The 16,855-nt window shown below is 36.6% G+C and overlaps 1 protein-coding gene across 1 annotated transcript; it reads left to right on the top strand.

The window, feature by feature from the left end:
* Window positions 1-778: 778 nt before the first annotated feature.
* Window positions 779-15,091, top strand: CLASRP (CLK4 associating serine/arginine rich protein). Its single transcript, XM_085044049.1, has 8 exons — window positions 779-972; window positions 2,336-2,375; window positions 4,516-4,576; window positions 6,090-6,148; window positions 9,408-9,454; window positions 10,465-10,547; window positions 12,984-13,008; window positions 15,003-15,091. Exons 3-8 carry the CDS (start codon window positions 4,552-4,554, stop codon window positions 15,043-15,045), a joined length of 282 nt encoding a protein of 93 aa, XP_084900175.1. The 5' UTR covers window positions 779-972; window positions 2,336-2,375; window positions 4,516-4,551; the 3' UTR covers window positions 15,046-15,091.
* Window positions 15,092-16,855: the final 1,764 nt, after the last annotated feature.

The raw sequence follows: 16,855 nt of genomic DNA, 5'->3' as shown, positions 1-16,855 counted from the left end.
CCCAATTTTTTCTCCAATTTTTTCCCCAAATCCTCACGATTTTTTCCCCAATTTTCCCCATTTTTCCCCCAATTATTCCCCATTTTTCCCACAAATTTTCCCCATTTTCCCCCCAATTTTTCCCAAATTTTCCCCAATTTTTCCCAAATTTCCCCCAAATCCTCATGATTTTTTCCCCAATTATTCCCCAATTTTTCCCCAAATTTTCCCCATTTTTTCCCCCAATTATCTCCCAATTTTTCCCCAATTATTCCCCAATTTTTCCCCAAATTTTCCCCAAATTTTCCCCCAAATCTATTGCCAATTTTCCCCAATTTTCCCCCCAATTTTCTCATTTTCTCCCCAATTTTCCCCATTTTTTCACCAATTTTTCCCCAATTTTTCCCCAAATTTTCCCTCAATTTTCCTCTCTAATCTTTCCCCAAATTTTCCCTAATTTTTCCCCAATTTTTCCCAATTTCCCTAATTTTTCTACTATTTTTCCCCATTTTCCTCAATTTTTCCCAATTTTTCCCCTTTTCTTCCCCCAATTTTCCCCAAATTTTCCCCTAATTTTCTCCCCAATCCCCCAATTCCCCAATTTTTCCCCCATTACTATTTTCCCCAATTTTTCCACAATTTTTCCCTTAATCTATTCCCAATTTTCCCCAATTTTCCCCCAAATTTTCCCCAATTTTTTCCCCAATTCCCCCCATTTTCTCTCCAATTTTTCCCCAATTTTTCACTATTTTTTCCCCAATTTTTTCCCCACTTTTCCCAATTTTCTCCCCAATCCAGGACCCGCTCAGCATCCCGCCGCCCCTCCCGCCCTTCCCGCCGCAGCAGCAGCAGCAGCAATTCCTGCAACAGTCGCAATTCCTGCAGCAGCAGCAGCAGCAGCAGCAGCAGCAAATCCCAATCCCCCGAAAATCCCCAAAAAGCAACTCAGCCCCGAGCTGCAGCCCTGCCAGCCCTCGGAGAGAAGCTGAAAAAGTAAGGGAAAAACCAGAATTTTGGGAAAAACGGGAAAAAAAGTGGTTTATTGGGGTTTTTGCTGGAAAAAATGGAGTTAAATTGTCATTTTCCTGAAAAAAATGGAGTTAAATTGTCATTTTTCCTGATTTTTCTTGGAAAAAATGGAATGAAATCATTATTTTTTATCATTTTTCTGGAAAAAATGGAATTAAATCATCATTTTTCCTGGAAAAAATGGAATTAAATTGTCATTTATTTCCATTTTTACTGAAAAAAATGGAATTAAATTGTCATTTTTCCTCATTTTTCCTGAAAAAAATGGAATTAAATTGTAATTTATTTCCGTTTTTCCTGAAAAAAATGGAATTAATTAGTAATTTGTTTCCATTTTTCCTGGGAAAAATTGAATTAAGTCATCATTTATTTCCATTTTTCTTGGAAAAAATGGAATTAAATTGTCATTTTTCCTGATTTTTCCTGGAAAAAATGGAATTAAATTGTCATTTTTCCTAATTTTTCCTGGAAAAAATGGAGTTAAATTGTCATTTTTCCTGATTTTTCCTGGAAAAAATGGAATAAAATCCCAATTTTTCCCATTTTTCCCCAAAACAATGGAATAAAATCCAAATTTTTCCCCAAATAAATGGACTAAAATCCCAAATTTTCCCCAAAAAATGTAATAAAATCCAAATTTTTTCCAAAAAAATAAACTAAAATCCCAAATTTTCCCCATTTTCCCCAAAAAATGGACTAAAATCCCAAATTTTCCCAATTTTTCCCCATAAAAATAGAATAAAATCCCAAATTTCCCCCAAAAAATGGACTAAAATCCCAAATTTTCCCCAAAAAAATGGATTAAAATCCCAAATTTTTCCAAAAAAATGTAATAAAATCCCAATTTTTCCCCAAAAAATAGACTAAAATCCCAAATTTTCCCCATTTTTCCCCAAAAAAATGTAATAAAATCCCAATTTTCCCCAATTTTTCCCATTTTTTCCCCAAACAAATGGACTGAAACCCCAAATTTTCCCTATTTTTCCCCAAAAAATGAACTAAAATCCCAAATTTTTCCCAAAAAAAGGACTAAAATCCCAAATTTTCCCCATTTTTCCCCAAATAAATGGACTAAAATCCCAATTTTTCCCAATTTTCCCCATTTTTCCCCCAAATAAATGGACTAAAATCCCAAATTTTCCCCAAAAAATGGACTAAAATCCAAATTTTTTCCAAACAAATGGACTAAAATCCCAAATTTTCCCTATTTTTCCCCAAAAAATAGACTAAAATCCCAAATTTCCCCATTTTTCCCCTAAAAAAAGGACTAAAATCCCAAATTTTCCCCAAAAAATGGACTAAACTCCCAATTTTCCCATTTCCGCAGGGCTGACGCTGCGGCTGGTAAAGATTCCGGAGCTGCCAAAGTCAGTAAGAATTTAGAATTTCCCCTTTGGGGGTTTTGATGGAATCTCTGCAGAGCTTTTTGGGAAAAAGGAGGAAAATCCCAAAAATCCCAAATTCCCAGCAGGGCTGGGAAGGAATTCGGGAATTTCTTGGGATCACCTGGGAGGGAAGGAGGGATTGGGATTGAGGGGATTTGGGGGGAAAATCACCTCGGGGGGATTTCCTGGATTTTTCCCAAATTTTCCCACTTTTTCCTGGATTTTCCCACATTTTCTCAGAATTTTTCCCATTTTTTTCTGGATTTTCCCAAATTTTCTCTGAATTTCCCCATATTTTTCTCAGGATTTTCCCACATTTTCCCATATTTTTCTCAGAGTTTTCCCAGATTTTCGTGGATTTTCCCACTTTTTCCCACTTTTTCCCACTTTTTCCCACTTCTTCCCACTTTTTCCCACTTTTTCCTGGATTTTCCCACTTTTTCCTGGATTTTCCCAAATTTTCTCTGAATTTCCCCATATTTTTCTCAGGATTTTCCCACATTTTCCCATATTTTTCTCAGAGTTTTCCCACTTTTTCGTGGATTTTTCCCACTTTTTCCTGGATTTTCCCACTTTTTCCCACTTTTTCCTGGATTTTCCCAAATTTTTCTCAGAATTTTTCCCATTTTTTTCAGAATTTTCCTATATTTTCTCAGAATTTTTCTGAATTTTCCCACATTATCTTGAATTTTCCCTCGTTTTCTCTGAATTTTTCCATATTTTCTCAGAATATTCTCCGAATTTCCCCACATTTTCCTGGATTTTCCCACTTTCTCCCACTTTTTCCTGGATTTTCCCACATTTTCTCAGAATTTTTCCCATTTTTTTTCAGAATTTCCCCAGATTTTCCCACATTTTCCTGAATTTTCCCACATTTTTCTCACAATTTTCCCATATTTTTCTCAGAGTTTTCCCAGATTTTCGTGGATTTTCCCACTTTTTCCCACTTTTTCCTGGATTTTCTCAGAATTTTCCCAAATTTTCCCATATTTTTCTCAGAATTTTCTCAGAATTTTCCCAGATTTTCCCACATTTTCTCAGAATTTTCCCAGATTTTCCTAAATTTCCCCAAATTTTCTCTGAGTTTTTCTATATTTTCTCAGAATTTTCTCAGAATTTTCCCATATTTTTTCAGAATTTTCCTATACTTCCCTAAATTTCTCTGTATTTTCTCAGAATTTTCCCATATTTTCCTGAATTTTCCTACTTTTTCCTGGATTTTCCCGTTTTTTCATGGATTTTCCGATATTTTCTTAGAATTTTTCCCAGATTTTCTCTGAATTTTCCCATATTTTTCTCAGAATTTCCAACATTTTCCTGAATTTTCCCACTTTTTCCTGGATTTCCCCAAATTTTCTCAGAATTTTCCCACATTTTTCTCAAAATTTTCTCAGAATTTTCTCAGATTTTTTTCAGAAGTTTCTACGAATTTTCCCACATTTTCCCACCATTTTCCCACAATTTTCCCATATTTTTCTCAGAATTTCCCACATTTTCCTGAATTTCCCCAAATTTTCTCCGAATATTCCCAGATTTACTCACAATTTTCACAGATTTTCCCAGATTTTTTTCCATTTTTTTTCCAGAATTTTTCCCATTTTTTTTCAGAATTTTTCCCACATTTTTCTCAGAATTTTCTCAGAATTTTCTCAGAATTTTCTCAGATTTTCCCACATTTTTTTTCAGAATTTTTCCCTTTCTTTCAGAATTTTTTTTCATTTTTTTCAGAATTTTTTCCATTTTTTTCCAGAATTTTTCCCATTTTTTCCCAGAATTTTTCCCATATTTTTCTCAGAATTTCTCAACATATTTTTCTCAGAATTTTCCGAGATTTTTCTCAGAATTTTCCCAAATTTTCTCAGAATTTCCCCAAATTTCCCAGAATTTCCCCAAATTCCCCATTTTTCCCAAATCTCCTCCCCATCCTCACTTCCCCAAAATCCCCAAAATTCCCAAATCCTCCCCAAATTCCTGGGAAATCCCTTGGGAAGGGCTGAGCTGGGATTGGATTTGGGGGGAAAAATGGGATTTTTTGGGAATTCCAGAGGTTTTTCTCCATATCCTTGTCCCGAAATTCCCAAAATTCCCGAATTTTCTCACCCAAAATTCTGATTTTTTGCAGCCCAAGTTGACTCCGCAGGAGAAGCTCAAGCTGAGGATGCAGAAGGCGCTGAACAGGCAGTGTGAGGATCCCAAAAATTCCCAAAAAATTCCCAAAAAATTGCCCAAAAAATTCCCAAAAATCCACCCCAAAATTCCCAAAAATCCACCCCAAAATTGCCAAAATCCACCCCAAAATCCACCCCAAAAATTCCCGAAAATCAGCCCAAAATTAAAAAAAAATTACCCCAAAAATGCCCCAAAATTCCCCCAAAAATCTACCCCAAAATTCCCAAAAATCCACCCCAAAATTCCCTCAAAATTCCCCAAAAAAATCCCAAAATTCACCCCAAAATTCCCAAAAATCCACCCAAAATTCCACCCCAAAATTCCACCCCAAAATTCCACCCCAAAATTCCCAAAAATCCACCCCAAAATTCCCCCAAAAATCCACCCAAAAATTCCCCCAAAAATCCCAAAAACCCACCTCAAAAAAATCCCCCAAAAAATTCCCAAAAATCCACCCAAAGTTGCCAAAACTCCACCCCAAAATTCCCAAAATCCACCCCAAAATTCCAAAAAAAATTGCCAAAACTCCACCCCAAAATTCCCAAAATTCCACCCCAAAATTCCACCCCAAAATTCCCAAAATCCACCCCAAAAATCCACCCCAAAATTCCTAAAAATCCACCCCAAAATTGCCAAAATCCACCGCAAAAATTCCCAAAAATCAGCCCAAAATTCCCAAAAAATTACCCCAAAAATTCCCCAAAAATCCACCCCAAAATTCCCAAAAATCCACCCCAAAATTCCCCCAAAAATTCCCAAAAATCCACCCCAAAATTCCCAAAAATCCACCCCAAAATTGCCAAAATCCACCCCAAAAATTCCTGAAAATCAGCCCAAAATTAAAAAAAAAATTACCCCAAAAATGCCCCAAAATTCCCAAAATCCACCCCAAAAATCCCAAAATTCCCAAAAATCCACCAAAAAATTCCCAAAATCTACCCCAAAATTCCCAAAAGAATTGCCAAAAACCACCCAAAATTCCCAAAAATCCACCCCAAAATTCCAAAAAAATTCCCAAAAATCCACCCCAAAATTCCCAAAATTCACCCCAAAATTCCCAAAAAAATTCCCAAAAATCCACCCCAAAATTCCCAAAAATCCATCCCAAAATTCCCTAAAAAATCCCCTGAAATCCACCCCAAAAATCCACCCCAAAATTCCCAAAAAAATTCCCAAAAATCCACCCCAAAATTCCAAAACAAATTCCCAAAAATCCCAAAAATCCACCCCAAAATTCCCAAAAATCCACCCCAAAATTCTAAAAAAATTCCCAAAAATCCACCCCAAAATTCCCAAAATTCCCAAAAATCCACCCCAAAATTCCCCAAAAACTTCCCCCCAAAATTCCCAAAAATCCACCTCAAAATTCCCAAAAATCCACCCTAAAATTCCCAAAAAATTCCCCAAAATTCCCTCAAAATTCCCTAAGAAATTCCCCAAAATCCACCCAAAAATTCCCAAAAAATTCCCAAAAATCCCCCAAAATCCCCAAATTCCCCCAAATTCCCAAATTTTGGGTTTTTCCAGTCAAAGCCGACAAGAAAGCAGCTCAGGAGAAAATGCTGCAGCAGGAGCATGAGAGACAGGTGGGGAAATTTGGGAGAAAAATGGGAAAAATTGGGAAAAAATTGGGAAAAAATTGGGATTTAATTGGGGAAAAAATTGGGATAGAAACGGGAAAAAATTGGGGTAAAATTGGGATTTAATTGGGAAAACTTTGGGGTAAATTGGGATTTAATTGGGAAAAAAAATTGGGGTAAAATTGGAAAAAAATTGGGGTAAAAATGGGATTTAATTGGGAAAAAATTGAGGTAAAATTGGGATTTAATTGGGAAAAAAAATGGGATAAAATTGGGGTAAAAATGGGATAAAATTGGGATATAATTGGGAAAAAGTTGGGATAGAATTGGGAAAAAATTGGGGTAAAATGGGATAAAATTGGGATGAAAATGGGATAAAATTGGAAAAAAAATTGGGATTTAATTGGGGTGAAAATGGGATAGAAATGGGATAAAAATGGGGAAAAATTGGGATAAAATTGGGATTTAATTGGGAAAAATTGGGATAAAATTGGGGTAGAATTGGGAAGAAATTGGGATAAAATTTGGGTAAAAATGGGATAAAATTGGGAAAAAATTGGAAAAAAGTGGGATTGAAATAGCATAAAATCGGGAAAAAATTGGGATAAAATTGGGATTTAATTGGGATAAAATTGGGATAAAAATGGGATAGAAATGGGATAGAATTGGGAAAAATTGGGGTGAAATTGGGGAAAAAATGGGAGAAAAATTGGGATTCAATTGAGGTAAAATTGGGATAAAAATGGGATTTAATTGGGAAAAATTGGGGAAAATTGGGAAAAAATTGGGAAAATTTGGGATAAAAATGAGATTTAATTTGGAAAAAATTTGGGATAAAAATGGGATTTAATTGGGAAAAAATTGGGATGGAAATGGGATAAAATTGGGGGAAAATTGGGAAAAAATTGGGATAAAATTGGGATAAAATTGGGATAAAAATGGGAAAATTGGGAGAAAATTGGGGAAAAATTGGGATAAAATTGGGATTAAATTGGGAAAAATTGGGATAAAAATGGGATTAAATTGGGAAAAAATTGGGGTAAAATTGGGATTTAATTGGGATAAAATTGGGATAAAAATGGGATAAAATTGGGGTAAAATTGGGATAAAATTGGGATAAAATTGGGAAAGAATTGGGAAAAATTGGGATAAAATTGGGATAAAATTGGGATTTAATTGGGAAAAAATTGGGATGGAAATGGGATAAAATAGGGATAGAATTGGGATAGAAATGGGATGGAAATGGGATAGACTTGGGGAAAAATTGGGATAAAATTGGGAAAAAATTGGGATTTAATTGGGGTAAAATTGGGATAAAAATGGGAAAAAATGGGGATAAAATTGGGAAAAAATTGGGATAAAATTGGGATAAAAATGGGATAAAATTGGGATAAAATTGGGATAAAATTGGGGTAAATCTGGGATAGAATTGGGATGGAAACGGGATAGAAATGGTATAAAATTGGGATTTAATTGGGAAAAAATTGGGGTAAAATTGGGATAAAAATGGGATAAAATTGGGGGAAAATTGGGGTAATTTTGGAATAAAAATGGGGTAGAATTGGGATAAAATTGGGGAAAAATTAGGATAGAATTGGGAAAAAATTGGGATAAAAATGGAAATAGGATAAAAATGGAATAAAAATTGGAATAAAAATGGGAAAGAATTGGGATCAAATTTGGGATAAATTTGGGAAAAATTGGGGTAAAATTGGGATAGAAATGGGAAAATTTTGGGAAAGAAATGGGATAAAAATGGGACAGAATTGGGATGGAAATGGCATAAAAACGGGATAAAAATGGGGTAAAATTGGGATAGAATTGGGATAAAATTTGGGAAAAAAAAAAAAAAAAAAATGGGGTAAAATTGGGGTAAATTTGGGATAAAAATGGGATGGAAATGGGATAGAAATGGGGATAGAAATGGGAATAAATGGGATATAAATGGGAATATTGCAAATTAATGGGATATAAGTGGGAATTAATGAGATATAAATGGGAATTAATGGGATATAAGTGGGAAATAATGAGGAATAAATGGGAATTAATGGGATCTAAGTGGGAATTAAAGGGATATAAATGGGAATTAATGGGATATAAATGGGAATTAATGGGATATAAGTGGGAATTAATGGGATATAAATGGAAATCAAAAGGATATAAAGGGCATTTAGTGGGATATAAATGGGAATCAAAAGGATATAAATGGGATTTAATGGGATTTAATGGGATATAAATGGGATTGGGAATTAATGGGATAGAAATGGGAATTAATGGGATATAAACGGGAATTAATAGAATATAATTGGGAATTAATGGGATATAAGTGGGAATAAATGGGATATAAATGGGATTTAATGAGATATAATTGGGAATTAATGGGTGGTAAGTGGGATACAAATGGGAATTAATGGGATATAAATAGGAATTGGATATAATCAGGAATTAATGGAATATAAGTGGGAATCAATGGGATATAAATGGGATTTAATGGGATATAAATGGGAATTAATGGGATATAAATGGGAATTAATGGGATATAAATGGGAATTAATGGGATATAAATGGGAATTAATGGGATATAATTGGGAATTAATGGGATATAAGTGGGAATTAATGGGATATAAATGGGAAATAATGGGATATAATTGGGAAATAATGGGATATAAGTGGGAATTAATGGGATTTAATGGAATATAAATGGGAATTTATGGGGAATTAATGGGAATTAATGGGATCTAAGTGGGAATCAAAGGGATATAATGGGGATTTAATGAGATATAATTGGGAATTAATGTGATATGAATGGGAATCAATGGGATATAAATGGGATTTAATGAGATATAAATGGGATATAAATGGGAATTAATGGAATATAAATGGGAATTGATGGGGAATTAATGGGAATTGATGGGATATAAGTGGGAATTAATGGGGAATTAATGGGGAATTAATGGGGAATTAATGGGAATATGGGGAATAAAGGGGAATTGATGGGATAGAAATGGGAATTAATGGGAAATAGTGGGGAATAAATGGGAATTAATGGGATATAAATGGGAATTAATGGGATATAAATGGGAAATAATGGGAAATAAGTGGGAATTAATGAGATATAAATGAGATTTCATGAGCTATGAATGGGAATCAAAGGGATATAATTGGGAATTAATGGGATATAATTAGGAATTATTGGGATCTAAGTGGGAATCAATGGGATATAATTAGGAATTAACAGAATTCCATGGGAATTTTCCCATTCCAGGAACGGGAGGATGAGCTCCGCGCCATGGCCAGGAAAATCCGCATGAAGTAAAAAAATCCTCATTTCCTCTCTCTGCCTGAGTGACCCAATCCCAATTTCCCCAATTTTCCCAATTTTCCCAATTATTTTCCCAATTTTTCCTCATTTTTCCCCAATTTTCCCTCAATTTTTCACCAATTTTCCTCATTTTCCCTCGATTTCCCCCAATTTTCCCCAATTTTTCCCCAATTTTCCCAATTTTTCCCCAATTTTCCCCAAACTTTCCCCAATTTTTCCCCAATTTTCCCAATTTTCCCCCAATTTTTCCCATTTTTCCCCAATTTTCCCAATTTTCCCCAATTTTCCCCCAATTTTTCACCATTTTTCTGATTTTTCCCCAACCAATTTTCCCCAATTTCCCCAATTTTTCCCCATTTTCCCCAATTTTTCCCCAATTTTTCCCCATTTTCCCCAATTTTTCCCCAATTTCCCCAATTTTCCCCAATTTTCCCCTGATTTTCTTCCAGTTATTTCCCTCAATTTTCCCTGATTTTTCCCCAGTTTTCCCCAATTTTCCCCAATTTCCCCCAAACTTCCCCCAATTTTTTCCATAATTTCCTCCCAATTTTCCCCAATTTTTTCCCAATTTCCCCCATTTTTTTCCCCATTTTTCCCCAATTTTTCCCCAATTTTTGCCTACATTTCCTGCCAATTCCCCCATTTCCTCCCAATTTTCCCCAATTTCCCCCCAATTTTTCCCCAATTTTTCCCCAAACTTCCCCCAATTTTTTCCCTGAATTCTCCCAATTTTTTCTCCATTTCCCCCCAATCTTTCCCCAATTTTTTCCATAATTTCCTGACAAATTTTCCCAATTTTCTCCCAATTTTCCCCCAATTTTTTCCATAATTTCCTGCCAATTTCCCCCAATTTTTTCCCCCAATTTCCCCCATTTTTTCCCCAATTTTTCCCCAATTTTTTCCCATAATTTCCTCCCAACTTTCCCCAATTTTTCCCCAATTTTTCCCTTAATTTCCCCCCAATTTTTCCCAATTTTTCCCGTTTTTTCCCCAATTTTAGGGAGCGGGAACGTCGGGAGAAGGAGAGGGAGGAGTGGGAGAGACAATACAGCCGGCAGAGCCGCAGCCCCTCGCCCCGATACGGTCAGAATTCCCAAAATTCCATGGAAAATTCCCAAAATTCCCGCTTTTCCACCCAAAATTCCCATTTTTCTACCCAAAATTCCAACTTTTCCACCCAAAATTCCCATTTTTCCACCCAAAATTCCCATTTTTCCACCCAAAATTCCCACTTTTCCACCCAAAATTCCCATTTTTCCACGCAAAATCTCCATTTTTCCATCCAAAATTCCATCTTCTCTCCAAAATTCTCACTTTTCCACACGAAATTCTCACTTTTCCACCCAAAATTCCTATTTTTCCACGCAAAATTCCCACTTTTCCACCCAAAATTCCCACTTTTCCACCCAAAATTCCCACTTTTTCACCCAAAATTCCATCTTTTCCACCCAAAATTCCCACTTTTCCCCAAAATTCCCACTTTTCTACCCGAAATTCCATCTTTTCACCCAAAATCCCCACTTTTCCACCCAAAATTCCCATTTTTCCACCCGAAATTCCTGTTTTTGCCCCCAAAATCCCAACTTTTCCACCCATAATTTCATCTTTTCCCTCCCGAAATTCCCACTTTTCCACTCAAAATTGCCACTTTTCCACCCAAAATTCCTGGTTTTCGACCCAAAATTCCCATTTTTCTACCCAAAATTCCCACTTTTCCACCCAAAATTCCCACAGTTTTCCACCCAAAATTCCCACTTTTCTACCCAAAAATTTCATCTTCCACCCAAAATTCTATCTTTTCCCTAAAATTCCCATTTTTCCACCCGAAATTCCTGTTTTTCCATGCAAAAGTCCCACTTTTCCACCTAAAATTCCATCTTTTCCCCAAAATTCCCATTTTTCCACCCAAAATTCCATTTTTTCACCCAAAATCCCCACTTTTCCGCCCAATATTCCCATTTTTCCACCCAAAATTCCTGGTTTTCCACCCAAAATTCCCACTTTTCCCTCCCGAAATTCCTGTTTTTCCACCCAAAATTCCCACTTTTCCCTCCCGAAATTCCCACTTTTCCACCCAAAATCCCATCTTTTCCCCAAAATTCCCACTTTTCCACCCAAAATCCAGGTTTCAGCAAGGTGGGGGAGAGGGAAAACTGGGATTTTGGGTGGAAAAGTGGGAATTTTGGGTGGGAAAAGTGGGAATTTTGGGGAGAAGATGGAATTTGGGGCGGAAAACTGTGGGATTTTGGGAGAGAAAAGTGGGAATTTTGGGTGGAAAAGTGGGGATTTTGGGTGGAAAACTCTGGGATTTTGGGTGGAAAGTGGGGATTTTGGGAGGAAAACATGGAATTTTGGGGAAAAGATGGAATATTTGGGAGGGAAAAGGTGGAATTTTGGGTGGAAAAGTGGGGATTTTGGGTAGAAAAACAGGAATTTTGGGGAGAAGATGCAATTTTGGGTGGAAAACCAGGAATTTTGGGGGGAAAAGTGGAGATTTGGGGTGGGAAAAGTTGGAATTTTTGGGAGAAGATGGAATTTGGGGTGGAAAAGTTGGAATTTTGGGAGGGAAAGATGGAATTTTGGGGGTAAGGTGGAATATTCGGGAGAGAAAAGTTGGAATTTTTGGGAAAAGGTGGAATTTTGGGAGGGAAAAGGTAGAATTTTGGCGAAAATACGGAATTTTGGGAGGGAAAGTGGGGAATTTTCGGTGGAAAAGATGGAATTTTGGGTGGGAAAAGGTGGAATTTTGGGGAGAAGATGGAATTTGGGGTGGAAAACTGTGGGATTTTGGGAGAGAAAAGTGGGAATTTTGGGTGGAAAAGTGGGGATTTTGGGTAGAAAAACAGGAATTTTGGGGAGAAGATGGAATTTGGGGTGGAAAACCAGGAATTTTGGGGGGAAAAGTGGAGATTTGGGGTGGGAAAAGTTGGAATTTTGGGGAAAAGATGGAATTTTAGGTGGAAAAGTGGGAATTTTGGGTGGAAAAGATGGGATTTTGGGTGGAAAAGTGGAGATTTTGGGTGGAAAAGATGGAATTTTGGGGAGAAGATGGAATTTTGGAGGGAAAGTGGGGAATTTTGGGTGGAAAAGTGGGGATTTTGGGTAGAAAAACAGGAATTTTGGGGAAAAGATGGAATTTTGGGTGGAAAACCAGGAATTTGGGGGGGAAATGGAGATTTGGGGTGGGAAAAATTGGAATTTTGGGGAAAAGATGGAATTTTGGGTGGAAAAGTGGGGATTTTGGGAGGGAAAGATGGAATTTTGGGGATAAGGTGGAATATTCGGGAGAGAAAAGTTGGAATTTTGGGGAAAAGGTGGAATTTTGGGAGGGAAAAGGTAGAATTTTGGCGAAAATATGGAATTTTGGGAGGGAAAAGTTGGAATTTTGGGTGGAAAAGTGGGAATTTTGGGAGGGAAAAGGTGGAATTTTGGGTGGAAAAGTTGGAATTTTGGGTGGAAAAGTTGGAATTTTGGGTGGAAAAGTGGGAATTTCGGGGCTGATGTGGTTTTTCTTTGCAGGTCGGGAGTACAGCTCCTCCAGGAGGTATGGCTGCAGATCCCTGGAATTCCTGGAATTCCTGGGAATCCCAAATTTCACCCAATCCTGGGAATCCCAAATTTCCCAATTTTCCCTTTTCCCTCTTCCTGTTAATCCCAAATTCCCTGATTTTACCTTTTTCTTTTTTCCTGTTAATCCTAAATTTCCCAATTTCCCCTTTTCCCTCTTCCTGTTAATCCCAAATTCCCTGATTTTACCTTTTTCTTTTTTCCTGTTAATCCCAAATTTCCCAATTTTCCCTTTTCCTGGGAATCCTAAATATCTCAATTTTTCCTTTTTCCTGTTCCTGTTAATCTTGATATTCCCTAAAATTCCCTATTTTCTCTCTTCCTGCTAATCCCAAATTCCCCAATTTTCCCTTTTTCTGTTAATCCCAAACTTCCCAATTTTCTCAATTTTCCCTTTTCCAGTTCCTGCTAATCCCAAATTTCCCAATTTTCCTTTTTCCTGGCAATCCTAAATTTCACCAAATCCCAAATTTCACTCAATTTTCCCTTTTCCTGTTAATCCCAAATTCCCCAAAATTCCCAATTTTCCCTCTTCTTGTTAATCCCAAACTTCCCAAATTTCCCAATTTTCCCTTTTTCCTGCTCCTGTTAATCCCAAAATACCCAATTTTCCCTTTTCCTGGGAATCCCAAATGTCCCAAAATTCCCTTTTTCCTGTTCCTGGGAATCCCAAATTTCCCAATTTCCCCTTTTCCCTCTTCCTGGGAATCCCAAATTTCCCCGAATCCCAAATTCCCTGATTTTCCCTTTTCCTGTTAATCCCAAATTTCCCAATTTTCCCTTTTTCCTGTTCCTGTTAATCCCAAAATTCCCAATTTTCCCTCTTTCTGGGAATCCCAAATTCCCCAAAATTCCCACTTTTCCCTTTTCCCTCTTCCTGGGAATCTCAAATTCCCCCAAATTCCCCAAAATTCCCCCAAATTCCCAAATTAATTCCCAAAATTCCCAATTTTCCCTTTTCCTGTTAATCCCAAATTCCCCAAAATTCCCCAAAAATTCCCCAAAATTCCCCAAAATTCCCAAAAATCCCCAAAATTCCCAATTTTCCCTTTTCCTGTTAATCCCAAATTCCCCAAAATTCCAAAAAAATTCCCCAAAATTCCCCAATTAATTCCCAAAATTCCCCAAAAATTCCCCAAAATTCCCAAAAATCCCCAAAATTCCCACTTTTCCCTTTTCCTGTTAATCCCAAATTCCCCAAAATTCCCCAAAAATTCCCCAAAATTCCCCAAAATTCCCAAATTAATTCCCAAAATTCCCCAAAATTCCCAAATTAATTCCCAAAATTCCCCAAAATTCCCCAAAATTCCCAAATTAATTCCCAAAATTCCCCAAAATTCCCAAATTAATTCCCAAAAATCCCCAAAATTCCCAATTTTCCCTTTTCCTGTTAATCCCAAATTCCCCAAAATTCCCCAAGAATTCCCCAAAATTCCCCAAAATTCCCCAAAATTCCCCAAAATTCCCCAAAATTCCCAAAAATCCCCAAAATTCCCACTTTTCCCTTTTCCTGTTAATCCCAAATTCCCCAAAATTCCCAAAAAATTCCCCAAAATTCCCCAAAATTCCCACTTTTCCCTTTTCCTGTGAATCCCAAATTCCCCAAAAATTCCCCAAAATTCCCCAAAATCCCCAAAATTCCCACTTTTCCCTTTTCCTGTTAATCCCAAATTCCCCAAAATTCCCCAAGAATTCACCAAAATTCCCCAAAATTCCCAAATTAATTCCCAAAATTCCCCAAAAATTCCCAAATTAATTCCCAAAATTCCCCAAAATTGCCACTTTTCCCTTTTCCTGTTAATCCCAAATTCCCCAAAATTCCCCAAAAATCCCCAAAATTCCCCAAAAATCCCCAAAATTCCCAAATTCATTCCCAAAATTCCCAATTTTCCCTTTTCCTGTTATCCCAAAAATCCCCAAAATTCCCCCAAAATTCCCAAAAATTCCCCAAAATTCCCGATTTCCCCGCAGGCACTCTCGCTCTCGCTCGCGCTCTCCTCACTATCGGCACTGACGGCTTGGATGATCCTCAATAAATCCATGGAAAAATCCCAAATCCTGACTCTGGAAATGATCAATTCCGACGGGAAATGGGGAGAAAAACGGAAAAAAACAGGAAAAATGGGAAAAAACAGGAAAAATGGGGGGAAAAGGAGGAAAAATGGGGAAAAGGTTAAAAAAAAAGGTGGGAAAGGTGAGGAAAAAGGGGAAAAGTCAGGGAAAAGTGAGAGGAAAGCCAGAAAAAAATGGGAAAAAGGGGGAAAAAGCCACCAAAAATCAGGAAAAAAGGAGGAAAAATCAAGGAGAAAAAAAGCAGAAAAAAAAAAGGGAAAATGGGGGAAAAATGGGAAAAAAGCCACCAAAAAAATCAGGGAAAATGGGGAAAAAAAGGGGGGAAAATCAGGGAAAAAAGGAAAAATAGGGGGAAAAATCAGGAAAAAAGCCACGAAAAATCAGGAAAAAATCACGGAAGAAGGGAAAAAAATCAGGAAAAAAAGGGGAAAAAAGAGGAAAAAAGCCACCAAAACTTCAGGAAAAAATCAGGAAAAAATGGGGAAAAAAGGCAGCAAAAATAAGGGAAAAAGGGAAAAAAGGGGGAAAAAATCAGGAAAAAAAAGGGGAAAAATCAGGAAAAAAGCCACAAAAAAATCAAGGAAAAGGGGGAAAAAATGGGAAAAAAGGCACAAAAAATCAGGAAAAAATCAGGAAAAAAGGGAAAGAAATCAGGAAAAAAGGCACGAAAAAATCAGGGAAAAAGGCGCCAAAATCAGGAAAAAATCAGGAAAAATCAGGAAAAAATGGGAAAAAAATCCACAAAAAATCAGGAAAAAAAAACAGGGGGAAAAGGGGAAAAATGGGGAAAAAAGCCACCAAAAAATCAGGAAAAAATCAGGGAAAAAGGGGGAAAAAGGGGAAAAAAGCCACCAAAAAATCAGGAAAAAAGGGGAAAAAAGGGGGGAAAATGGGAAAAAAGGCACAAAATAATCAGGGAAAAAGGGGGAAAAAAGGGGGGGAAAAGGCATCAAAAAATCAGAAAAAAATCAGGAAAAAATCAGGAAAAAATCAGGAAAAATCAGAAAAAATCAGGAAAAAAAGGGGAAAAAATTGGGAAAAAATCGGGAAAAAATCGGGAAAAAATCAGAAAAAATTGGGGAAAAATGGGGAAAAATCAGGGAAAAAGATATCTAAAAATCAGGGAAAATGGGGGAAAAAATCAGGGAAAAAGGGGAAAAAATGGGAAAAAAGGCACCCCAAAAATCGGGGAAAAAGGGGAAAAAATGGGAAAAAAGGCACCAAAAAATCAGGGAAAAAAGGGGGGAAAAGTGGGAAAAATGGAAAAAAAGCCACCGAAAAAATCAGGGAAAAAGGGGGAGAAAAAGGGGATAAAAGGGGGAAAAATGGGAAAAAAGGCACCAAAAAATCAGGAAAAAAACAAGGAAAAAAATCAGGAAAAAATCAGGGAAAAATCGGGGAAAATCGGGAAAAATCGGGAAAAATCGAGAAAAAAATAGAAAAAAAGGGGGAAAAAATCAGGAAAAAAGGGGGAAAAATGGGGAAAAACCCACAAAAAATCAGAAAAAAAGCGGGAAAAAACGGGGAAAAACAAAAACAAAAAATCAGAAAAAAAAAAAAAAAAAACTAAGAAAGTGGGAAAAAAAAAAATCAGGAAAAAATCAGGAAAAAATCAGGAAAAAATCAGGGAAAAATTGGGGAAAAATCAGGAAAAAATCAGGAAAAAATCAGGAAAAAATCAGGAAAAAATCGGGAAAAAATGGCAAAAAAATCAGGAAAAAATCAGGAAAAAAGAGGAAAAAAAGGGGGAA

The sequence above is a fragment of the Lichenostomus cassidix genome, unplaced genomic scaffold, assembly GCF_008360975.1.
Source record: "Lichenostomus cassidix isolate B80296 unplaced genomic scaffold, HeHo_3.0 HiC_scaffold_35, whole genome shotgun sequence".
NCBI classification, from domain to species: Eukaryota; Metazoa; Chordata; class Aves; order Passeriformes; family Meliphagidae; genus Lichenostomus; species Lichenostomus cassidix.
Note: the sequence above shows the minus strand (reverse complement) of the source record. Positions and strands in the feature narration are given on the sequence as shown.

Excerpts from the sequence above, each read along its gene's own strand:
- CLASRP (XM_085044049.1), top strand. The coding sequence starts at position 4,552 with ATGCAGAAGGCGCTGAACAGGCAGT. Across the intron at positions 6,149-9,407 it reads AGCAGGAGCATGAGAGACAG|GAACGGGAGGATGAGCTCCG; the intron begins GTGGGGAAATTT and ends TTCCCATTCCAG. Across the intron at positions 10,548-12,983 it reads CAGCCCCTCGCCCCGATACG|GTCGGGAGTACAGCTCCTCC; the intron begins GTCAGAATTCCC and ends TTTTCTTTGCAG.